Source organism: Hypomesus nipponensis, chromosome 25, assembly GCF_054491055.1.
Source record: "Hypomesus nipponensis isolate SF chromosome 25, ASM5449105v1, whole genome shotgun sequence".
Taxonomy (NCBI): domain Eukaryota; kingdom Metazoa; phylum Chordata; class Actinopteri; order Osmeriformes; family Osmeridae; genus Hypomesus; species Hypomesus nipponensis.
The window spans coordinates 7,795,979-7,814,029 of record NC_140385.1 but is presented as its reverse complement, the minus strand read 5'-3'; the positions used below and the strand labels follow the sequence as shown (position 1 = coordinate 7,814,029).

The 18,051-nt window shown below is 41.3% G+C and overlaps 4 protein-coding genes and 1 non-coding gene across 9 annotated transcripts; 1 reads left to right on the top strand and 4 right to left on the bottom strand.

Annotated features, from left to right (window-relative positions):
* Positions 1-161: 161 nt before the first annotated feature.
* Positions 162-3,731, bottom strand: spata6l (spermatogenesis associated 6-like). 2 transcript variants are annotated; one of them, XM_084691376.1, is made up of 11 exons: positions 3,594-3,731; positions 3,244-3,381; positions 3,104-3,152; positions 2,809-2,850; positions 2,582-2,706; positions 2,334-2,426; positions 1,940-2,224; positions 1,050-1,303; positions 794-887; positions 575-665; positions 162-376 (listed from the first exon to the last, which is right to left on the bottom strand). In XM_084691376.1, exons 1-10 carry the CDS (start codon positions 3,639-3,641, stop codon positions 579-581), a joined length of 1,215 nt encoding a protein of 404 aa, XP_084547502.1. In that variant the 5' UTR covers positions 3,642-3,731; the 3' UTR covers positions 162-376; positions 575-578. The 2 variants fall into 2 exon arrangements, with proteins under 2 accessions (XP_084547502.1, XP_084547503.1); XM_084691377.1 differs by having other exon boundaries at positions 794-875.
* A 487-nt stretch (positions 3,732-4,218) lies between these two features.
* On the top strand, positions 4,219-4,290 carry trnag-ucc (transfer RNA glycine (anticodon UCC)). The gene has a single exon. It is a non-coding gene; the product is annotated as a tRNA-Gly (tRNA).
* Positions 4,291-5,994: 1,704 nt separating this feature from the next.
* Positions 5,995-9,599, bottom strand: LOC146222143 (tRNA methyltransferase 10 homolog A-like). 2 transcript variants are annotated; one of them, XM_084691370.1, is made up of 7 exons: positions 8,830-9,599; positions 7,584-8,296; positions 7,247-7,409; positions 7,009-7,155; positions 6,717-6,866; positions 6,484-6,589; positions 5,995-6,311 (listed from the first exon to the last, which is right to left on the bottom strand). In XM_084691370.1, the coding sequence occupies exons 1-7, from the start codon at positions 9,244-9,246 to the stop codon at positions 6,013-6,015; spliced, it is 1,995 nt and encodes a 664-aa protein (XP_084547496.1). In that variant the 5' UTR covers positions 9,247-9,599; the 3' UTR covers positions 5,995-6,012. The 2 variants fall into 2 exon arrangements, with proteins under 2 accessions (XP_084547496.1, XP_084547497.1); XM_084691371.1 differs by lacking the exon at positions 8,830-9,599 and having other exon boundaries at positions 7,568-7,698.
* Positions 9,600-9,772: 173 nt separating this feature from the next.
* On the bottom strand, positions 9,773-13,400 carry LOC146222142 (tRNA methyltransferase 10 homolog A-like). 3 transcript variants are annotated; one of them, XM_084691372.1, is made up of 7 exons: positions 12,937-13,400; positions 11,534-12,240; positions 11,205-11,373; positions 10,961-11,107; positions 10,688-10,837; positions 10,458-10,563; positions 9,773-10,285 (listed from the first exon to the last, which is right to left on the bottom strand). In XM_084691372.1, the coding sequence occupies exons 1-7, from the start codon at positions 13,351-13,353 to the stop codon at positions 10,056-10,058; spliced, it is 1,926 nt and encodes a 641-aa protein (XP_084547498.1). In that variant the 5' UTR covers positions 13,354-13,400; the 3' UTR covers positions 9,773-10,055. The 3 variants fall into 3 exon arrangements, with proteins under 3 accessions (XP_084547498.1, XP_084547500.1, XP_084547499.1); XM_084691374.1 differs by lacking the exon at positions 12,937-13,400 and having other exon boundaries at positions 11,205-11,369; positions 11,534-11,667; XM_084691373.1 differs by lacking the exon at positions 12,937-13,400 and having other exon boundaries at positions 11,518-11,636.
* Positions 13,401-15,485: 2,085 nt separating this feature from the next.
* Positions 15,486-17,665, bottom strand: trmt10a (tRNA methyltransferase 10A). Its single transcript, XM_084691379.1, has 6 exons — positions 17,221-17,665; positions 16,792-16,954; positions 16,558-16,704; positions 16,276-16,425; positions 16,043-16,148; positions 15,486-15,870 (listed from the first exon to the last, which is right to left on the bottom strand). The coding sequence occupies exons 1-6, from the start codon at positions 17,358-17,360 to the stop codon at positions 15,641-15,643; spliced, it is 936 nt and encodes a 311-aa protein (XP_084547505.1). The 5' UTR covers positions 17,361-17,665; the 3' UTR covers positions 15,486-15,640.
* Between the last annotated feature and the right edge of the window lie 386 nt (positions 17,666-18,051).

Below are 18,051 nucleotides of genomic sequence, written 5' to 3'. Positions count from 1 at the left end.
CCATAATTGCATTGCTATTTCTTCCAAATGACAAACGACATACCTGTACCTAAGGACTTTACAAAGTCAGCCTATTGGGTGAAATCCAGAGGAAGCTAAACGGGTGCACTGGACCCTATCATAATTGCAGATTAAAAACATTCAACATAGACTACATGATTTTCAATTTAAAAAGTTTATGTACACAAAATGGAACACGCTATACATTCAGGAGCAATCAAGAATCAACCAAATGCCATTGTACGTATTTCAATCACATCAGGACACAACCACACAGAATGATAAAGTTACTAAAAGTATAGTAATTAATTAACTGAAATTGAGTGGACTTTTTGGCTTCTTTGCTGGCTAAGATGTCACGCCCCTGGAGGCTTTCCTACAGAATAAAACAATGTTTGAAGAGGAATGTCGTTTGAAGATTCAGGTTGCAGAGATGAAACTGCACTTAACAGAAGCTACCCAAGTCACCATAACATTAAACACCAAATAGAATGTTCAAAAACCAAATCAATATTAGGGGTTTCCTTGTTTTTATAGTGTGACACATTGGTACCAACAGGCATTTGTCAGTTACCTTGTTATGGTGTCCTTAGTGTTGTCTTAGAAGGTCCTGGTGAGATGGACCTCCGTGCTAGCACCTCATTTACCTCCGAGTGTGTGGCCCCCTGAAACACAACTGTGGCCCTCAGAACATGGTACAGCAGTTAGGTCGATAACAAGGGAGAAGAGGAAGAGAGGGGAAAAGAGGATGTGTGTAAAGAGCTATGGGTGTATATGTGAGTGCATTACTCACGAAAGCTAGTCTGTGTACTGCTCTTGGGGTGGTGAGGAGTCCTCTCACACGCTGTTGAATTTCCTCCCAGGTTCCCTGAGAACTGGAATATGACCTGCCCAATCAAGTTCATCTTTAGCCGAGTTAAGCATGAGCAAAAACACTCAGATTCAAGGCAATGTTCATCATCAATCAGGTTTTTTTTTTGTGGGTACAGTATATCCCCGAGTGTGGTAGCACCAAGCTACCAATCAATCAATCAACCAATCAGACGGACCCGTTGTGGCTGGAGAGTTCCCTGTAGGAGCGCCACAGGGTGGAGGGGCTGGATCCCCTGAAGGGGGGCTGGTTCCCATAACCTGGGGAGTCCCCCAGGGGATCCTCTGTGTCTGAGGAGATTTGATCTCCTGTGGCGCCTTGACCTTGTCTGGACTTGGGCCAACTGGGAGAAGGGTTGTGTAGCCTGGCTGGGAGCTGGGGGGTGAGACCGGGCGAGGAGGAGTGCCCGGCATTAGGCCAGGACTCTCTCATCTGGGGAAGAGATGGGAAAGGTCACAGCAAAGACACACATATTTTATTAAACCTTTACTTAACCAGGAGGAAAAAAACTCTCATTGAAATATAATCTCTTTCAAGGGAGAACTGGCCAAGGAAGTCAGCAGCACAGCATTTAAAGGTTGCACTGACACACATGTGACCGTACACATTAAAGCATGTTCCAAGGCACAGGCTCCAAGGCTAAATACAGTATATACAGGTAAAGAACCAGCATCTACACTCTGCATTAGCAACCAGGGTCCTGTACTCCCTAACTTTACCAGCCCCTCAAACTGAAGAGTAACTGGGTCAAAGATGAATCAAACCTGAAAAACCCAAAACACCTGTTATTATACAGTATGGAAAACAATATACATAAACCTGGTTTAGTGTTGACTGTACCTGTTATCAAAGCTGCACTACCACAAGGAATCTCATCACAATAAAAGCTTCAATCTGGGGAAATCATTGCCACATGACAGGAGAAACAGGCCAGAGTTCCTACAGGGGATTTCCCCTCACTCTGGTCATTAAACTCTTCTCTGTCACCTGGTGGCAACACATTCATCATGTTTCAAAAAAAAAAAAAATCCAATCCCTGCACATGAGCACAGATGCTGATGTACTCACAGGACCATGTGTCTCTGAGGAGGCATCGTCCCAGCTGCATGTCGGGGAGTCGAGGGTGAGCTGGGACAGACGCTGTGCGTCTCCGTGTCGGCTGAGACGGCCGGCCACGTACAGGGGGAGGGAACGTGACCTCCGTATCTCTGGTGCCAACGGAGTAGATAGTCTCTGCCGCTCTCTGCCCCTCCTACCCATTCTCCTCTCCAGCAGGGGGGAACCGGTTCTTTTGGGGGACACGCACTTCTGCTTGCAAGACCTTTTTGTCGAACGCTTCTTTGGCACCGACCTCTGTTAGATCAATGAAAATATAGAGAGCATTGCTATTTCCCAAATATAAGATATGACTAGAAATAACATACTGTTGATGTTAAGGAGACAGATCAGATGTGAAAATGACCAGAGGAACGTTCCGGTGAAAGTTGGTTTCAGCATCGGCCGAGCACTCGCTTATGGTAGTTCTGGTGGAAAACTCAAACCTTGGAGAAATTCCCTGCAGGATTAATAGAAAAAAATCTGAATGTAATACCATTAGTTATGGTTTGTACATTAAGTCAAAATAGGTATTTGCCATTTTCTAACATGAAATACCAGTGGTTTGGTGGAATTGTCTACTGGAGGATGATAAGACCAGAGGTCAGGACTTACAGGGAAGGTGAAAGAGCGAGTCATGAGAACTTCTCGGTCTACTCCAGAGAAGGAGGGGACCAGTTTGGGCTCAGGGAACAGGAACCTGCGGGCATCCTCCTCAAAGCATGCAAGGGACTCCCCCACTGAGGTGAAAACACACACACATACAAACATTATGCAGTTTCTATAACAATACTGTTATTCATAACTCACACAAACAGGAAAAAAAAACTTTAAAACTTCACCTGGTGGAATAAGCTGTACCAATTCAACTTTGACTGTTTCATCTGGAAAATAATAATACGGAATTGAAATCAAAAGTAAGAGTGCCAAATGCAAAGAACCTGAAGCCTAAAAAGAAAAGGGGGGAAATTGTAGGCTACTCTATGCTTTCTATTGCCTGAACTAGGAAAACCAACATATTATGTTGTCGTCGTCTATAAAAATATTTTTAAAACGTTTAAAAATCTGCAAGAGGACACTAACAGCAGTGCGTTTAGTTTCACAGGTTGGCAGAAATGCAATTTATTTACAGCATACCTTCCAGCATCGCTACCACATCTCCTGGGTCAACTGCATACTTAAAAATCTAATGGAAACATAATTTGACAATGACAACTTACTGTACTGTAACAGTCAATGATATATATAATGGAAAAGGTCAAGATTCATGGACCCACCTTCTCAAATGTCATCTTCTCCCTAAAAAGTAGAGGAAAAACAGGGGGGAGACACCCTGATTTTCGGAATTGACTCATGAAGCTCAGACTGATATAGATGTCGTCCTTGGCAGTCAAGTGCACGCCAGGACACGATACCTAAAGACAACAGTATCCTATTAAAACATACAACTTTCTATACTTCAGTTTGTGAATTCAGTTTTCGCTTTGCTTGAATGAGTGCTACAGTACTGTTTCCGATCGTGCAAATGATTGACAGTTCCACTACAGTGGATCTCGCGCACTATCTGCCACTAGATAGTCAGAAAACAGTTCCTACATTATCGTAATATGTACTCCAATTGCCTTACCGCCCTGAGATGCAGCTCTACTACTACTTTCATAGCTTTTTGAGCCATTGTGCATCAACTAACTTGCAAGCGATTAAGCTTTGATCAGAATGGTCTGCAACCTTCGCGTCTGAGCTTTAGTCTCATGTCACCATGGTAGCAGAGATTTCCGGTTTAGAGTTTTTCTTTTTCGGCGTTCTCTGGACTACGCATGCCCAGTTAAACTGAGCAATTCAGCGGTAAATGTTTTTAAAACTATAAAATACCTAAATTGTGGTATTTTATTACACTGGCGTATTGCTTAGTGTGTGCTGGTAATGTTATATTTTCAGCCGAGATAACATCGCTAACATACAAGGAAGTTGCAAGTTTTTTGTAAGGAACACAAGCCTGTCTACTGTACCGTGTCATCTCGTCCACATTGGTAGTGCTTTAATACCGCCATCTAATGGTTAAATAAAAGAATTGCACGTGTAAGGTTCACAGTAAACCACTAGATGGCGGCATTGATGCGTTGGTGGTATTAGTTGTTGTGAGCAAAGCTGCGTATGGGAGTCATCGGTTGCAACGCACGGGTGCCACCACCAGATGGAGGCATTGCAGTGCGGAATTATAAAAATTCCCAGAAAGAGTTAGGTTTACGTCAGCGTTGGTGGTATAGTGGTGAGCATAGCTGCCTTCCAAGCAGTTGACCCGGGTTCGATTCCCGGCCAACGCAAAACATTTTACAAAAGATTGCCTAAGGGGATTACGAAAATGTCGATATAACACATATTAATTCATTCATACAACACATTAATTCATTATCTTTGAATAACAGAACACCATAAACATTGAACAACGGCAAGAAACATGGGAACATCCTGTTTTAGATAGCAAGCTAATATGATTTTTACTTAACATACTGGCCAGCCGTTGCCAATATATTTTTTACTACTGTATAACTTTGGGAAGTTGGCATACTGTACCAACGTAAAGTTGTGCTGGCTCTACTGTATGTACACTACAGTGCATTGTTTCATTCAAGTTTTCATACTCTTAGACTGACTGAAAAGCCATAGCTTGCTTAATGTTGAGTTTTCACAAAGCATAGATGAGTAAAATAACATGTTCATTCATGATTTAGCTAGCTTGCTTAAGATCTACCCAGATATGAGGATATCTTATATTTGCTTGAAGAGCAGACGTGTCTAGTTCTCTCAAAACAATATGAGACGCTTCTTACAATCGCATAAGCAAAAGGCGAAACAGCGCCTCCCAAATCTCCATAGTGATCACAAATGGTAGTATTCGGTAAGGTAGGTAAGACTCGGCATAGAGAATGAACGGGAAAAGTTAAGGAAGTTAAGACTATCAGATCGGAGCACAGTTAACTTGGGTTTGATTGCCGGGCAACGCATCAAACATTTTTTACAAAAGGTCGATAATATAACACATATTAAAACGTTAAGTCACAGCATTGTAGTTTAATATACACCTATATTTTTACATTCCGGTTTTAAAATCCTTTAGGGATATGCATTGATTTTTCCCCTCTCACTGTAGCAGTTAGCCAGGGGGCCACATTACCATCCGTCCAACCACTTTTAATAGCAAAAAGTCAAGTTCGGCGCAGAGTAAGGCAGATGCTACATATAGGCTACGGTTTGAGAGCGTGTTAACATACTCAAATTTCAAAGTAAGATGCTGTCATTTGGTATGCAGCAATAAACGCAGTGTACATATCGGTGAGTTACTTAGTTTACTCGTTGCTGCTATATATTTTCTTTGAGAAATTAACGGAAGAAAGGCCCGTGGACGATAATGGGTAATAATGACTGGTGAGTTTGCTTGCATTGCAACCATATGCTTTATTTAACAGCTATTTCACAAACTTCTATTCATCTCTCAAATGTATTTAGTACAACAGAAAAGCATTGCAATAACAAACATTATGTTTGTGATGTTTCTGAATGACTATTGACATTTAAAGTAGATTTGGCCCCAAATCACTACTTCAAAGTTAACCAATGGGTCCAATGACACCTCTCTCAAGGCTCTACGACAGTTTCTGAGTTATGAAAGGAGTTGTGGCAAAATGGTGGCGTCTGTGTGTGTCTTTCTACTACGTTTGGCCATGTTGGTGAATCTGTTATTAAGTGAATGGTTATCAGGCTTCTGCAGAGCTTGATAACGACAAATTAATTGGAATCAGGTGTGTTCGAGCAGGGAAACATCTAACAGAGTATAGTGGGCCCTGAGGACCTGATTTGAAGACCATTGGTCTTAACGATGATTGGCACATCAATCCAAATGTTGGAAATCTTGTGTGACCCATCTTAAGAACACTTAAAGAAAACCTTTAAAAAACACAAACCCATGTAAAATACACACACAAAAAATGCCCACTGGCATGTAGGATATCAAAAACTTCAGTAAGCACTTTCACAAAAGTATTTTTTTACTTTAATTCCTTCTCAAAGAGCACTGTAGTTAATCCAAAAGGCTGCTCTTTAGGAGACTGGATTGATTGTGCTTCTATTTGTTCATTTTCTCCTTCTTGTTGGTCCGACATGCTTGATGTATTATCTTCTACTGTCTTGGTCCCGTCTGAGTCTCTGTCTGAATCCTCGTCCTCCTTGTCTTCCACTGCTTGGCCATTCTGCTCATAAGGAATCGCCCCTTTCCTCTGAGGCAGGACTGTGAAGAAGGCCTCTTGCCAATCACCCATCTCCACATACGACAGAATGATCTCAAATACTGGAGACACAAATAAACTTGACATTATTGTCCAAAAGTGATTATGCAACCTCAAGGTGAGGAAGGTATGGGTCCTTGTATTGGTTGTGCACAGGTAACCTGCCTGAAGCCCTCTCCATTAATGTGCCTTCCCATTCTGTTTCTAGAAACTTCCATAGTGGGACTTCCTTACCGTGATTGACTGCGAGCACTTTCCGGCTGTTCATCTTGACGAAGCTTTCTAGAGGGAGCTGTGCATGCTGAATCCCCAGCTCCTTGGCTCTCTCAAAGGAGATCCCCTTTCACCCAGTCATCCAAAACAAAACAGTCAGGTTTGTATTGTCAGTGAAGAAATTCTTCAAATTGATTGTAGATTTGAATACTTGCGGTGGGTGTTGCACATGGCGCACATTAAGTAAATCTGACCTTGTGGTGGTTGTGGTCAACCAGGCCTCCAATGACATAGGCTTTGGTGTCGTCCAGTTCAGTCAGCACATTTGGGGAGTCAGAGGTTAGGTACACCAGATCCTCTCCGGGTATGACTTCATGGTAGTGCTCCGTTTTGATAGTTATATCCTGTCCAAGGAATACACACAGCCAAATTTACTTAAATGTGCATATGTGGACCAAGTTGATGAGGAAATCAAAAGAGTGTGTGTGTGTGTTTGTGGGGCGGACGAGATGGGGGTCAAAGACGACGACAGGGGACGACACTTGCCTTCCAATTCACCCATCCTTTGTCAGTTTCATCCATGTTTTGTTTTAACTGTCCACCAAGACTGGTTAAATAAAACTGTACAGGGTGTAAAGCTCGTCGATTCTCTGCATAGCATCTCTGGATTTGCTTGTGGAGCTTCCTCACGTCCTTCACAGGAGAGGGGGGGGGGTGATTCAATACAACATTTCTTTGATTTACGAAGAAAGAACGGTCCCATCTCTCTCAATTCATGTTTTACCTTGAACATCATGAGGCTGTCAAAGCTGCAGTCCACCACTAGTCTCAGAGGACTGGGCTGCACCTCACTGCGTAGACGCTTACGGCTGACCCATTCAGCTCCCTCTTCCTCTTGACTTGATCGCTCCTGTCGCCTCTTTTGTCTCTTTTCCTTGCACATCTGCCTGTGAAAAAGCACACAATTCAAACATAATACATTATTTTTCTTATCATGGTACATTGTGACAACTTCCAAAATGTCTAAAGTCGCTGCCGGCTAAAAACCACTTCCCACTAATACTTGATGTAAAATTATTCTAACAACATTCAATACATTGCTTACTTGCCATCTGGCTTACCCAGCTTGGGAACCAGATGAGTCTACGAGGTCATGTTTTAGTTGAGAATTCCTCTGTTTGTGTGTGCCAATCGCACCCCCGAGGTCAATGCCCTCTTCATCTGGGCCAGAAGAATCAGTAAGCCCATCTGTTCCTGAGTTCGGAAGCACCTCATTCTGCACCTGCAACAGTTGAAGATCTTCCCCACAAGTGTGTGGAAACTCTTTCAGCCTCCCTACTGCGTTACAGTGAGAGGTTGTAATGGCCATTTTGCTCAGCTTTTTAAAAACGGCCTTCCTTGCCCCACCACGCAGTAGTATGCTATTTAGGTAATAAGAAAAGGCAGACATGCGAGGTTCTCTTCCTCTCACAGCGATAGCAGCCGCAGCACAAGTGGAAGGAAGAGAATGGTTGGTGGCAGTTGAAAAGATGGATAACAGGAATGGCGAAAGACGGTTGAGATCTGACTCTAAACTGGAAAATGAAAAAGACTTCAGATCCTCAGGTGATGACTTCCACAGAATGAAGCCCTGGTTAGGGTTGCAGAGGGTTTTGCATTCATGCTGAACTATATCAAGAATTTTAACTTTGATTTCTTCCACAAGCTCCTTGTGTCTCATTATCAAGGTAGCAGCTGTTTTCCAGCTCTTCTTGCTGACATTGTGCACAATCCCAGCATCATCTGGATGGCAGACATTGCAGACCGATCTGCTTGATGGGTAATGGGTGATGACCTGAAAGTTAAAAGGAAAGGTTTCATCAATGTGTTACACTGTGACATTTGTCAATGTGAAGGATTGTGATGGACTACACATTGCCATTGTGATCAAATACACTGACTGTTAAATAAAGTGTGCTGAATTGTATTTATTAAGATACCCAGTTGCTATTGCAAGATCAGATATAGCCTACTCTTCCAGTGCATGAAAGAGGGATGGTTTGCGTGTACCATCCTCGCTTTCACCCGTATCACTACCCTACCAATAGCCATAAAAAAACACGGCAAAGAAGTATATCACTGCAAAAGAAAACGCTGTTCAGGCATGTGAGGTCACAGCAAGGAAGTCGGAAGTAACGAAATATTTACTCAGGCCACATTATAATAGGCTACCAAATTAACTTTCGACTGCCTGGTAGTGGTAGCCTACACAGAATGGATGCTATTAAAACACTTGGCAATCGAGTCCATGTTATTCTCACGGTCAAAATATGTTATATGTAAGAAGTATGAGTTTGACAGCTTAACACAACTTTAAAATATGCTCACCTCTGTAATACTTCGCCGTGCAGAGATGGATATTCTGGTCTGATTTGGAGCTGGCGGATTGGGCCAAAATTTATGAAAAACCCTCTTCGGAATCTTTGGAGCAGGAGGGTCCAAATTACTTTGATCTGATGCTGTTGATGCCGACGCTTGTTCACTCGAATCAGATTGTTTTTCTTCATCTTCCCATTTTCTGAAAACGGCTAAATCCCGTTCGATTCTTTTTAGTATGTTGGGACACCTTCGACAACTTCGTATAGATTTTTCAGGACTTCTTGACAAAGTCAACCCTAGATCAATAAGGCGATCAAAAATACTTCTGGCATTTAATGTTTTGTCAAATATTTTTACAGACTGAGTAATAACACCGTTTGTTTTCAAATTCTTATGGCAAAAACGGCAACATTCGTTCACAGACATGTTGGCACTTCACCATCACATCACGCTGTCGTCTGTTTGTTTCCGTCGCTCAGTGCTACGTAACACGTTTCGTTGTTCTGGTTTTACGGCGGTTGGGATCCAGTTTATTGGTGCTTTACCGCATCTTTCCGCAAGTGTGAACAGTGAATCAGAGAAAGGACTTTCAATCGAATCCCCCCAAAACACTTACACACGCCCTAAAATACACGTTTTCCTTCACGCTTACAACATAGTCCTACTATAAAATCCGTATTCATTGATATCAGCCACCCAGCACTTAATCTCTGCTTCACTATCCTATTGTGTTAAGCCCCTGTAGCCTATCCTTTAAGAAAATGAATTGCCCTAAACCTGTGCTCTCCTTTCCCAAATAGTTCTATTCATAATCTATTTGATCTATTAAGTATCACAGAAAATGTAATCGTAACAATTAACAAACTTTATAACGTGCTGTTTATGTGATGTTTTTGAAATACTACGGCTATGTGGATTTGGCACCAAATAACTACCATTAGTGAAATTAACATGAATTTAAAAATATATATTTTTATTATTTAACATCGTTTTAGATGATTTGCACATCAAGCCAAATCTTGAACATTTTGTGTGACCCATCTACAAGCACTTTAAGACCTCAAAAGAAACATAGGGGCCATGGAAAACAAGCACAAAATACAATTTAAAAACTCAAACGGGAACAATCTCAATTACAACAACATCAGTAAGCGGAAACAAAGTTTTTTAAATCTTAATGGATTCTAAAGCACTGTAGTGTCTGCAAAATGCCACTCTATAGAAGCCTCAATTGACTAGGCTTCTATTTGTTCATTTGCTCCTTCTTGTTGGTCCGGCATGCTTGATGTATTATCTTCTACTGTCTTGGTCCCGTCTGAGTCTCTGTCTGAATCCTCGTCCTCCTTGTCTTCCACTGCTTGGCCATTCTGCTCATAAGGAATCGCCCCTTTCCTCTGAGGCAGGACTGTGAAGAAGGCCTCTTGCCAATCACCCTTCTCCACATACGACAGAATGATCTCAAATACTGTAGACACAAATAAACGTGACATTATTGTCCAAAAGTGACTCAGCAACCTCAAGGTGAGGAAGGCATGGGTCCCTGCATTGGTTGTGCACAGGTAACCTGCCTGAAGCCCTCTCCATTAATGTGCCTTCCCATTCTGTTTCTAGAAACTTCCATAGTGGGACTTCCTTACCGTGATTGACTGCGAGCACTTTCCGGCTGTTCATCTTGACGAAGCTTTCTAGAGGGAGCTGTGCATGCTGAATCCCCAGCTCCTTGGCTCTCTCAAAGGAGATCCCCTTTCACCCAGTCATCCAAAATAAAACAGTCAGGTTTGTACTGTCAGTAAAATTTTACTAATTGATTGTAGATTTGAATACTTGGGGTGGGTGTTGCACATGGCGCACATTAAGTAAATCTGACCTTGTGGTGGTTGTGGTCAACCAGGCCTCCAATGACATAGGCTTTGGTGTCGTCCAGTTCAGTCAGCACATTTGGGGAGTCAGAGGTTAGGTACACCAGATCCTCTCTGGGTATGACTTCATGGTAGTGCTCCGTTTTGATAGTTATATCCTGTCCAAGGAATACACACAGCCAAATTTACTTAAATGTGCATATGTGGACCGAGTTGATGAGGAAATCAAAAGAGTGTGTGTGTGTGTGTGTGGGGGGGGGATGGTGGGCGACGACACTTGCCTTCCAATTCACCCATCCTTTGTCAGTTTCATCCATGTTTTGTTTTAACTGTCCACCGAAACTGGTTAAATACAACTGTACTGGGTGTAAAGCTCTTTGATTTTCTGCATAGCATCTCTGGATTTGCTTGTGGAGCTTCCTCACGTCCTTCACAGGGGGGGGGGGGGGGGGGGGGGGATTCAATAGAACATTTCTATGATTTACGAAGAAAGAACGGTCCCATCTCTCTCAATTCATGTTTTACCTTGAACATCATGAGGCTGTCAAAGCTGCAGTCCACCACTAGTCTCAGAGGACTGGGCAGCACCTCACTGCGTAGGCGCTTACGGCTGACCCATTCAGCTCCCTCTTCCTCTTTCTCTTGAGTTGTTTGCTCCAGTTGCCTCTTTTGTCTCTTTTCCTTGCACATCTGCCTAGAATAACATAATATTATTTTTCCTATCATGGTACATTGTGACACCTTCCAAAATGTCTAAAGTCGCTGCCGGCTAAATAACCACTTTCCACTAATACTTTTGATGTAGGATTATTTTAACAACATTCAATACATTGCTTACTTGCTATCTGGCTTACCCAGCTTGGGAACCAGATGAGTCTACGAGGTCATGTTTTAGTTGAGAATTCCTCTGTTTGTGTGTGCCAATCGCACCCCCGAGGTCAATGCCCTCTTCATCTGGGCCAGCAGAATCAGTGAGCCCATCTGCTCCTGAGGTCGGGAGCACCTCATTCTGCAACAGTTGAAGATCTTCCCCAAAAGTGTTTGTAAACTCCTTCAGCTTCCCTACTGCGTTACAGTGAGTGGTTGTAATGGCCATTTTGCTCAGCTTTTTAAAAACGGCCTTCCTTGCCCCACCACGCAGTAGTATGCTATTTAGGTAATAAGAAAAGGCAGACATGCGAGGTTCTCTTCCTCTCACAGCGATAGCAGCCGCAGCACAAGTGGAAGGAAGAGAATGGTTGGTGGCAGTTGAAAAGATGGATAACAGGAATGGCGAAAGACGGTTGAGATCTGACTCTAAACTGGAAAATGAAAAAGACTTCAGATCCTCAGGTGATGACTTCCACAGAATGAAGCCCTGGTTAGGGTTGCAGAGGGTTTTGCATTCATGCTGAACTATATCAAGAATTTTAACTTTGATTTCTTCCACAAGGTCCTTGTGTTTCATTATCAAGGTAGCAGCTGTTTTCCAGCTCTTCTTACTGATGTTGTTCACAATCCCAGCATCATCTGGATGGCAGATATTGCAGACCGTTTGGCCTGATTGGTAATGTGTGATGACCTGAAATGTAAAGGAAAGGTTTTATCAATATGTGTTTCACCATGACATTTGTCAATGTGAAGCATTGTGATGGACTATACATTTCCATTGTGATCAAATACACTGACTGTTAAATGAAGTGTGCTGAATTTGATTTATTAAGATATCCAGTTGCTATTGCAAGATCAGATATAGCCTACACTTCCAGTGCATGAAAGAGGGATGGATTGAGTTTACAATCATCCTCGCTTTCTCACGTATCACTACCCTAACAATTGTACGTATATAACTGCATGCTCTAATGGTTCTTCCCTTTGGCACTTGTTTAGTTTTTTCACGATGTATGCTTCATGTTTTGGCAGCTTGCAATGTTTGGGATCTACCTTGTTATGATCAATGACCTATACTCTTTTTGTAAAGCTCTCTCCTAAGGAAGCTTTGGATAAAAGCGTCTGCTAAATGCATAAATGTAAATTGCCATAAAAAAAACACGGCAAAGAAGTATCGCTGCAAAAAAAAAACCCTGCTCAGGCATGTGAGGTCACAGTATTTGCTTAGGCCTTATTTTAATAGGCTACCAAATTAACTTTCGACTGCCTGGTAGTAGTAGCCTATAGAATGGATGCAATTAAGACAGTTAGAAATCGAATCCATTTTATTCTCAATGTCGAAATAGGTTTAAGGAGCAAAGGTTTGACAACTTTAAAATATGCTCACCTCAGTAATACTTCGCCGTGCAGACGTGGATATTTTGGTCTGATTTGGAGCTGGCGGATTGGGCCAAAATTTATGAAGAACCCTCCTCGGCATCTCTGAAGCAGGAGGCTCCAAATTACTTAGATCTGCTGCTGTTGATGCAGACGCTCGTTCACTCGAATCGGATCGTTTTTCTTCCTCTTCCCATTTTCTGAAAACGGGTAAATCGCGTTCGATTCTTGAAAGTATGTTGGTACACTTTCGACAACTTCGGATAGATTTTTCGGGACTTCTTGTCAAAGTCAATCCTAGATCATTTAGTCTATCAAAAATGGTTTTGGCATTTGATGTTTTTTCAAATATTTTTGCAGACTGACTAATAACACCTTTTATTTTCAAATTCTTATGGCAAAAACGGCAATATTCGTTCACAGACATGTTGACGCTTCACCATCACATCACGCTGTCGTCTGTTTACATATTTCCGTCGCTCAGTGCTACGTAACACGTTTCATTTTTTGTTGTTGAAAATATACAAACCGTACATTGACACATCGATACTCTTTTTGTACATGAAGCTACACAACATTTGCCAAATGGCATAATAACATCGTAATCAAAAATATAAATGTTATATTACAGAACGTATTACAAGGGAAGTGAAAGGAAACAAACAAAACAAGAACATAAATATATATATATATATATATATATATATATATATATATATATATATATATATATATATATATATATATATATATATATATATATATATATGTGTGTGTGTGTGTGTGTGTGTGTGTGTGTATATATGTGCTTTTGCTTTTCTTCCGTTTACCAATTTTAAGGACTTTAGGTGTGATTGAAATTCATTTTTTTTAAAGGACAATTGGGGGATAATTTCAAGACTCTATTTTTATGGATAAAAACGGTGCCACACATAGTATAACATTGCAACATATATCATTATTTTTGTTTTGCAGTATCATACCAAATGTAACATCAATTTTGGAAATAAAAGCTGGGAATAGTGAGACATTTTGTTTTATCCATTTGTGGATGTCGAGCCAAAATGATTGTACAACCCTGCACGAGAAAAAATATATGGTCTGTGGTCTCCACATCACATTCACAGAATGAGCACGTTATCATTGATATTACAACAAAGCCTAAGTAATTCTTTGGAGGGATATATGTCCTGGCGTCAGGTGGCTGAGCGGTTAGGGAATCGGGATAGTAGCCTAATCTGAAAGTTGACAGTTTGATTCCCGGCCGTACATAGGACGTTGTGTCCTTGGTCAAGGCACTTCACCCTATCTGCCTCGGGGGAACATTCCTGTACTCACTGTAAATCGCTCTGGTTTGGAGCGTCTGCTAAATGTAAATGTTTATAATTTTGAAATGTGTTTCTTTCATTTTAGGTGGAATAGGGATTTTTAGATACAAAGTTCTCAGTTTGAACTTTTATCAAATTTGCATAGGATGTCATTTGTGTTGGTCTTCCAGGGATTTTTTTTTTTGTGAAAAAACAATTATTAAATTTATTGTCTGATATTGACAATCCTTCGATTGCTGGTGAGGCTAGTTGCGGTTTTATAGGGCGATGCTCCATGATATTTTTAGTCAGAAGTATAAATTATTTGGGAAGAACTTCATGTATTTTGATGAAGTCTGATTTGGAGGGTTCAAAATTGTGTTTAGAACAAAAATTGTCAATCTAATAAGTGACCCCTAACATCCATTATATCAGTTATTGACCATATTTTTCTCAAACCAGTCTCCATGAAATAAAGACTTATTACAGTACAGTATATATTTGTTGTTCCAAATTATAGTAGTATGAAGTGAAAAGTTATGTACATAAAATTTTCCATTACAACAGTATCGGTTTGTGGAACTCTCATTATGATACAGGAAGTTTATTCATATCAAAATCTGTTGTAAGAAGAAGTCTCAGTCCTCCAATATTTTCAAAGCGAACGCGTTTTGTGGTTCTGGTTTTAGGGCGGTTGGCATTCAGTTTATTGGTGCTTTACCGCATCCTTCTGCGAGTGTGAACAGTGAATCAGAGAAAGGACTTTCAATCGAATCCCCCCAAAACACTTACACACGCCCTAAAATACATGTTATCCTCCACGCATACAATACAGTCCTACTATAAAATCCTTATCATTGATATCAGCCAGCCAGCACTCAATCTCTGCTTCACTATCCTATTGTGTTAAGCCCCTGTAGCCTGTCCTTTAAGAAAATTAATGGCCCTAAACCTGTGCTCTCCTTTCCCAAATAGTTCTATTCATAATCTATTTGATCTATTAAGTATCACAGAAAATATAATCGTAACAATGAACAAACTTTATAACTTGCTGTTTACGTGATGTTTTTGAAAGACTACGGCTATATGGATTTGGCACCAAATCATTACCATTAGTGAACTGAACATTAATTTAAAAAAATATTATTATTAGTTAACATCCATGATTGGCACATCAAGCCAAATCTTGAAAATTTAGTGTGACCCATCTACAAGCACTTTAAGACTTTAAGAAGAAGAAAGAAACATAGGGGCCATGGAAAACACAAAATATAATTTAAAAACTCAAACGGGAAAAATCTAAATTACAACAACATCAGTAAGCAGAAACAAAGTATTTTAAATCTTAATGGATTCTTAGAGCAATGTAGTCTCTGCAAAATGCCACTCTATAGAAGCCTCAATTGACTAGGCTTCTATTTGTTCATTTGCTCCTTCTTGTTGGTCCGGCATGCTTGATGTATTATCTTCTACTGTCTTGGTCCCGTCTGAGTCTCTGTCTGAATCCTCGTCCTCCTTGTCTTCCACTGCTTGGCCATTCTGGTCAACAGGAACAGCCCCTTTCCTCTGAGGCAGGACTGTGAAGAAGGCCTCTTGCCAATCACCCTTTTCCATATACGACAGAATGATCTCAAATACTGGAGACACAAATAAACGTGACATTATTGTCCAAAAGTTATTCAGCAACCTCAAGGTGAGGAAGGTATGGGTCCCTGCATTGGTTGTGCACAGGTAACCTGCCCGAAGCCCTCTCCATTAATGTGCCTTCCCATTCTGTTTCTAGAAACTTCCATAGTGGGACTTCCTTACCGTGATTGACTGCGAGCACTTTCCGGCTGTTCATCTTGACGAAGCTTTCTAGAGGGAGCTGTGCATGCTGAATCCCCAGCTCCTTGGCTCTCTCAAAGGAGATCCCCTTTCACCCAGTCATCCAAAACAAAACAGTCAGGTTTGTATTGTCAGTGAATACATTTTACTAATTGATTGTAGATTTGAATACTTGGGGTGGGTGTTGCACATGGCGCACATTAAGTAAATCTGACCTTGTGGTGGTTGTGGTCGACCAGGCCTCCAATGACATAGGCTTTGGTGTCGTCCAGTTCAGTCAGCACATTTGGGGAGTCAGAGGTTAGGTACACCAGATCCTCTCTGGGTATGACTTCATGGTAGTGCTCCGTTTTGATAGTTATATCCTGTCCAAGGAATACACCAACACACACACATTTCAGTATGATTTAAATGTGCACATGTGGACAGAGTTGATGAGGGAATTAAAAGTGTGTGTGTGTGTGTGGGGGACGACATCGACAGGGGACGACACTTGCCTTCCAATTCACCCATCCTTTGTCAGTTTCATCCATGTTTTGTTTCAACTGTCCACCAAGACTGGTTAAATAAAACTGTACAGGGTGTGAAGCTCGTCGATTCTCTGCATAGCATCTCTGGATTTGCTTGTGGAGCTTCCTCACGTCCTTCACAGGGGGGGGGGGGGATTCAATACAACATTTCTATGATTTACGAAGAAAGAACGGTCCCATCTCTCTCAATTCATGTTTTACCTTGAACATCATGAGGCTGTCAAAGCTGCAGTCCACCACTAGTCTCAGAGGACTGGGCTGCACCTCACTGCGTAGACGCTTACGGCTGACCCATTCAGCTCCCTCTTCCTCTTGACTTGATCGCTCCTGTCGCTTCTTTTGCCTCTTTTCCTTGCGCCTCTGCCTGAGAAATAGAACACAATCCAAATAATTTAAATATATATCCAGGAACGCTCTTACAAACGAATGGATTGGATGCCAAGAGAGAATCAAACAACACATAGAAAGAAAATGTTGCATGCTCTGATTGCGTAAATCAGGATGAAGACTAAGGAATCATGATTTTTTTTGCCAGTTCTCAAAAAAAAGGTTTCTTCCCGCACAGGGTGTAGCTGTAATGTAGGCTACATACTTGGCAGAGATTACATAACATCAGCTGTGGTTCCTTACTTTCGAAGGTCCCTTTGCTCTTCCCATTGCTGATGTTTTAAGAGTTTTTTCCTCTGCCTTTTTGAAATAGTGTCTGTCTGACTGTTATTGGGATCTCCACACGAGGCTTCTGCAGTCACATCATTTCCCTCATGGGACATTGTAACACCTTCCAAAATATCTAATGTTGTAGCCAGCTAGCTACAATTCCAACTGATACTGGCTAAACACTGGCTAGCAGGCTTACCAGACCTTTTGGCTTGTCTAGCGGTATCTCATTGCCTAGCCAGCACAGCAGAACAGCCACCTTGTAACGTTGTGTGGTGATGCTATTGTGTGGTGTACGCGCGAACAAACGTATTCAATCGAACGGAATACAAGTCGTTAAAGCCGTAATTATTTACACTTGTGCGCTAACATGTTGAGAACAGTCTTCAAACTAACATGACATGTGAGATTGTCGCATTTTATTGACGTCATGTCAACCGCTCACGTTACGTAGACAGTTTTAGTGAGTTTTTAAAACGCATCTATTTCAAGTGAAGTAATACCATCAGGTGGTCTATGGATACACACATATAACCTACCTACATACCTTCATAAAGCCACATAAAGTCCAGGTTCTTATTTTGGACTAGAAATAGATCTTCCACAGAAAATATAGGGAAGGCAACTACAAAAATGTATATTGCGAGTCCACAGAAAAACGCCTTGTTCTATTTGCCAGTTGTTTGAATTTTATTATTGTAATTTCTCATGCTTTGGTCAGCAGTCATTACAAATGATAGTACACATTTTACGTTTATTTACATTTTTATTGTGATTACACACAATGTAACTTTTAAGGGGGTG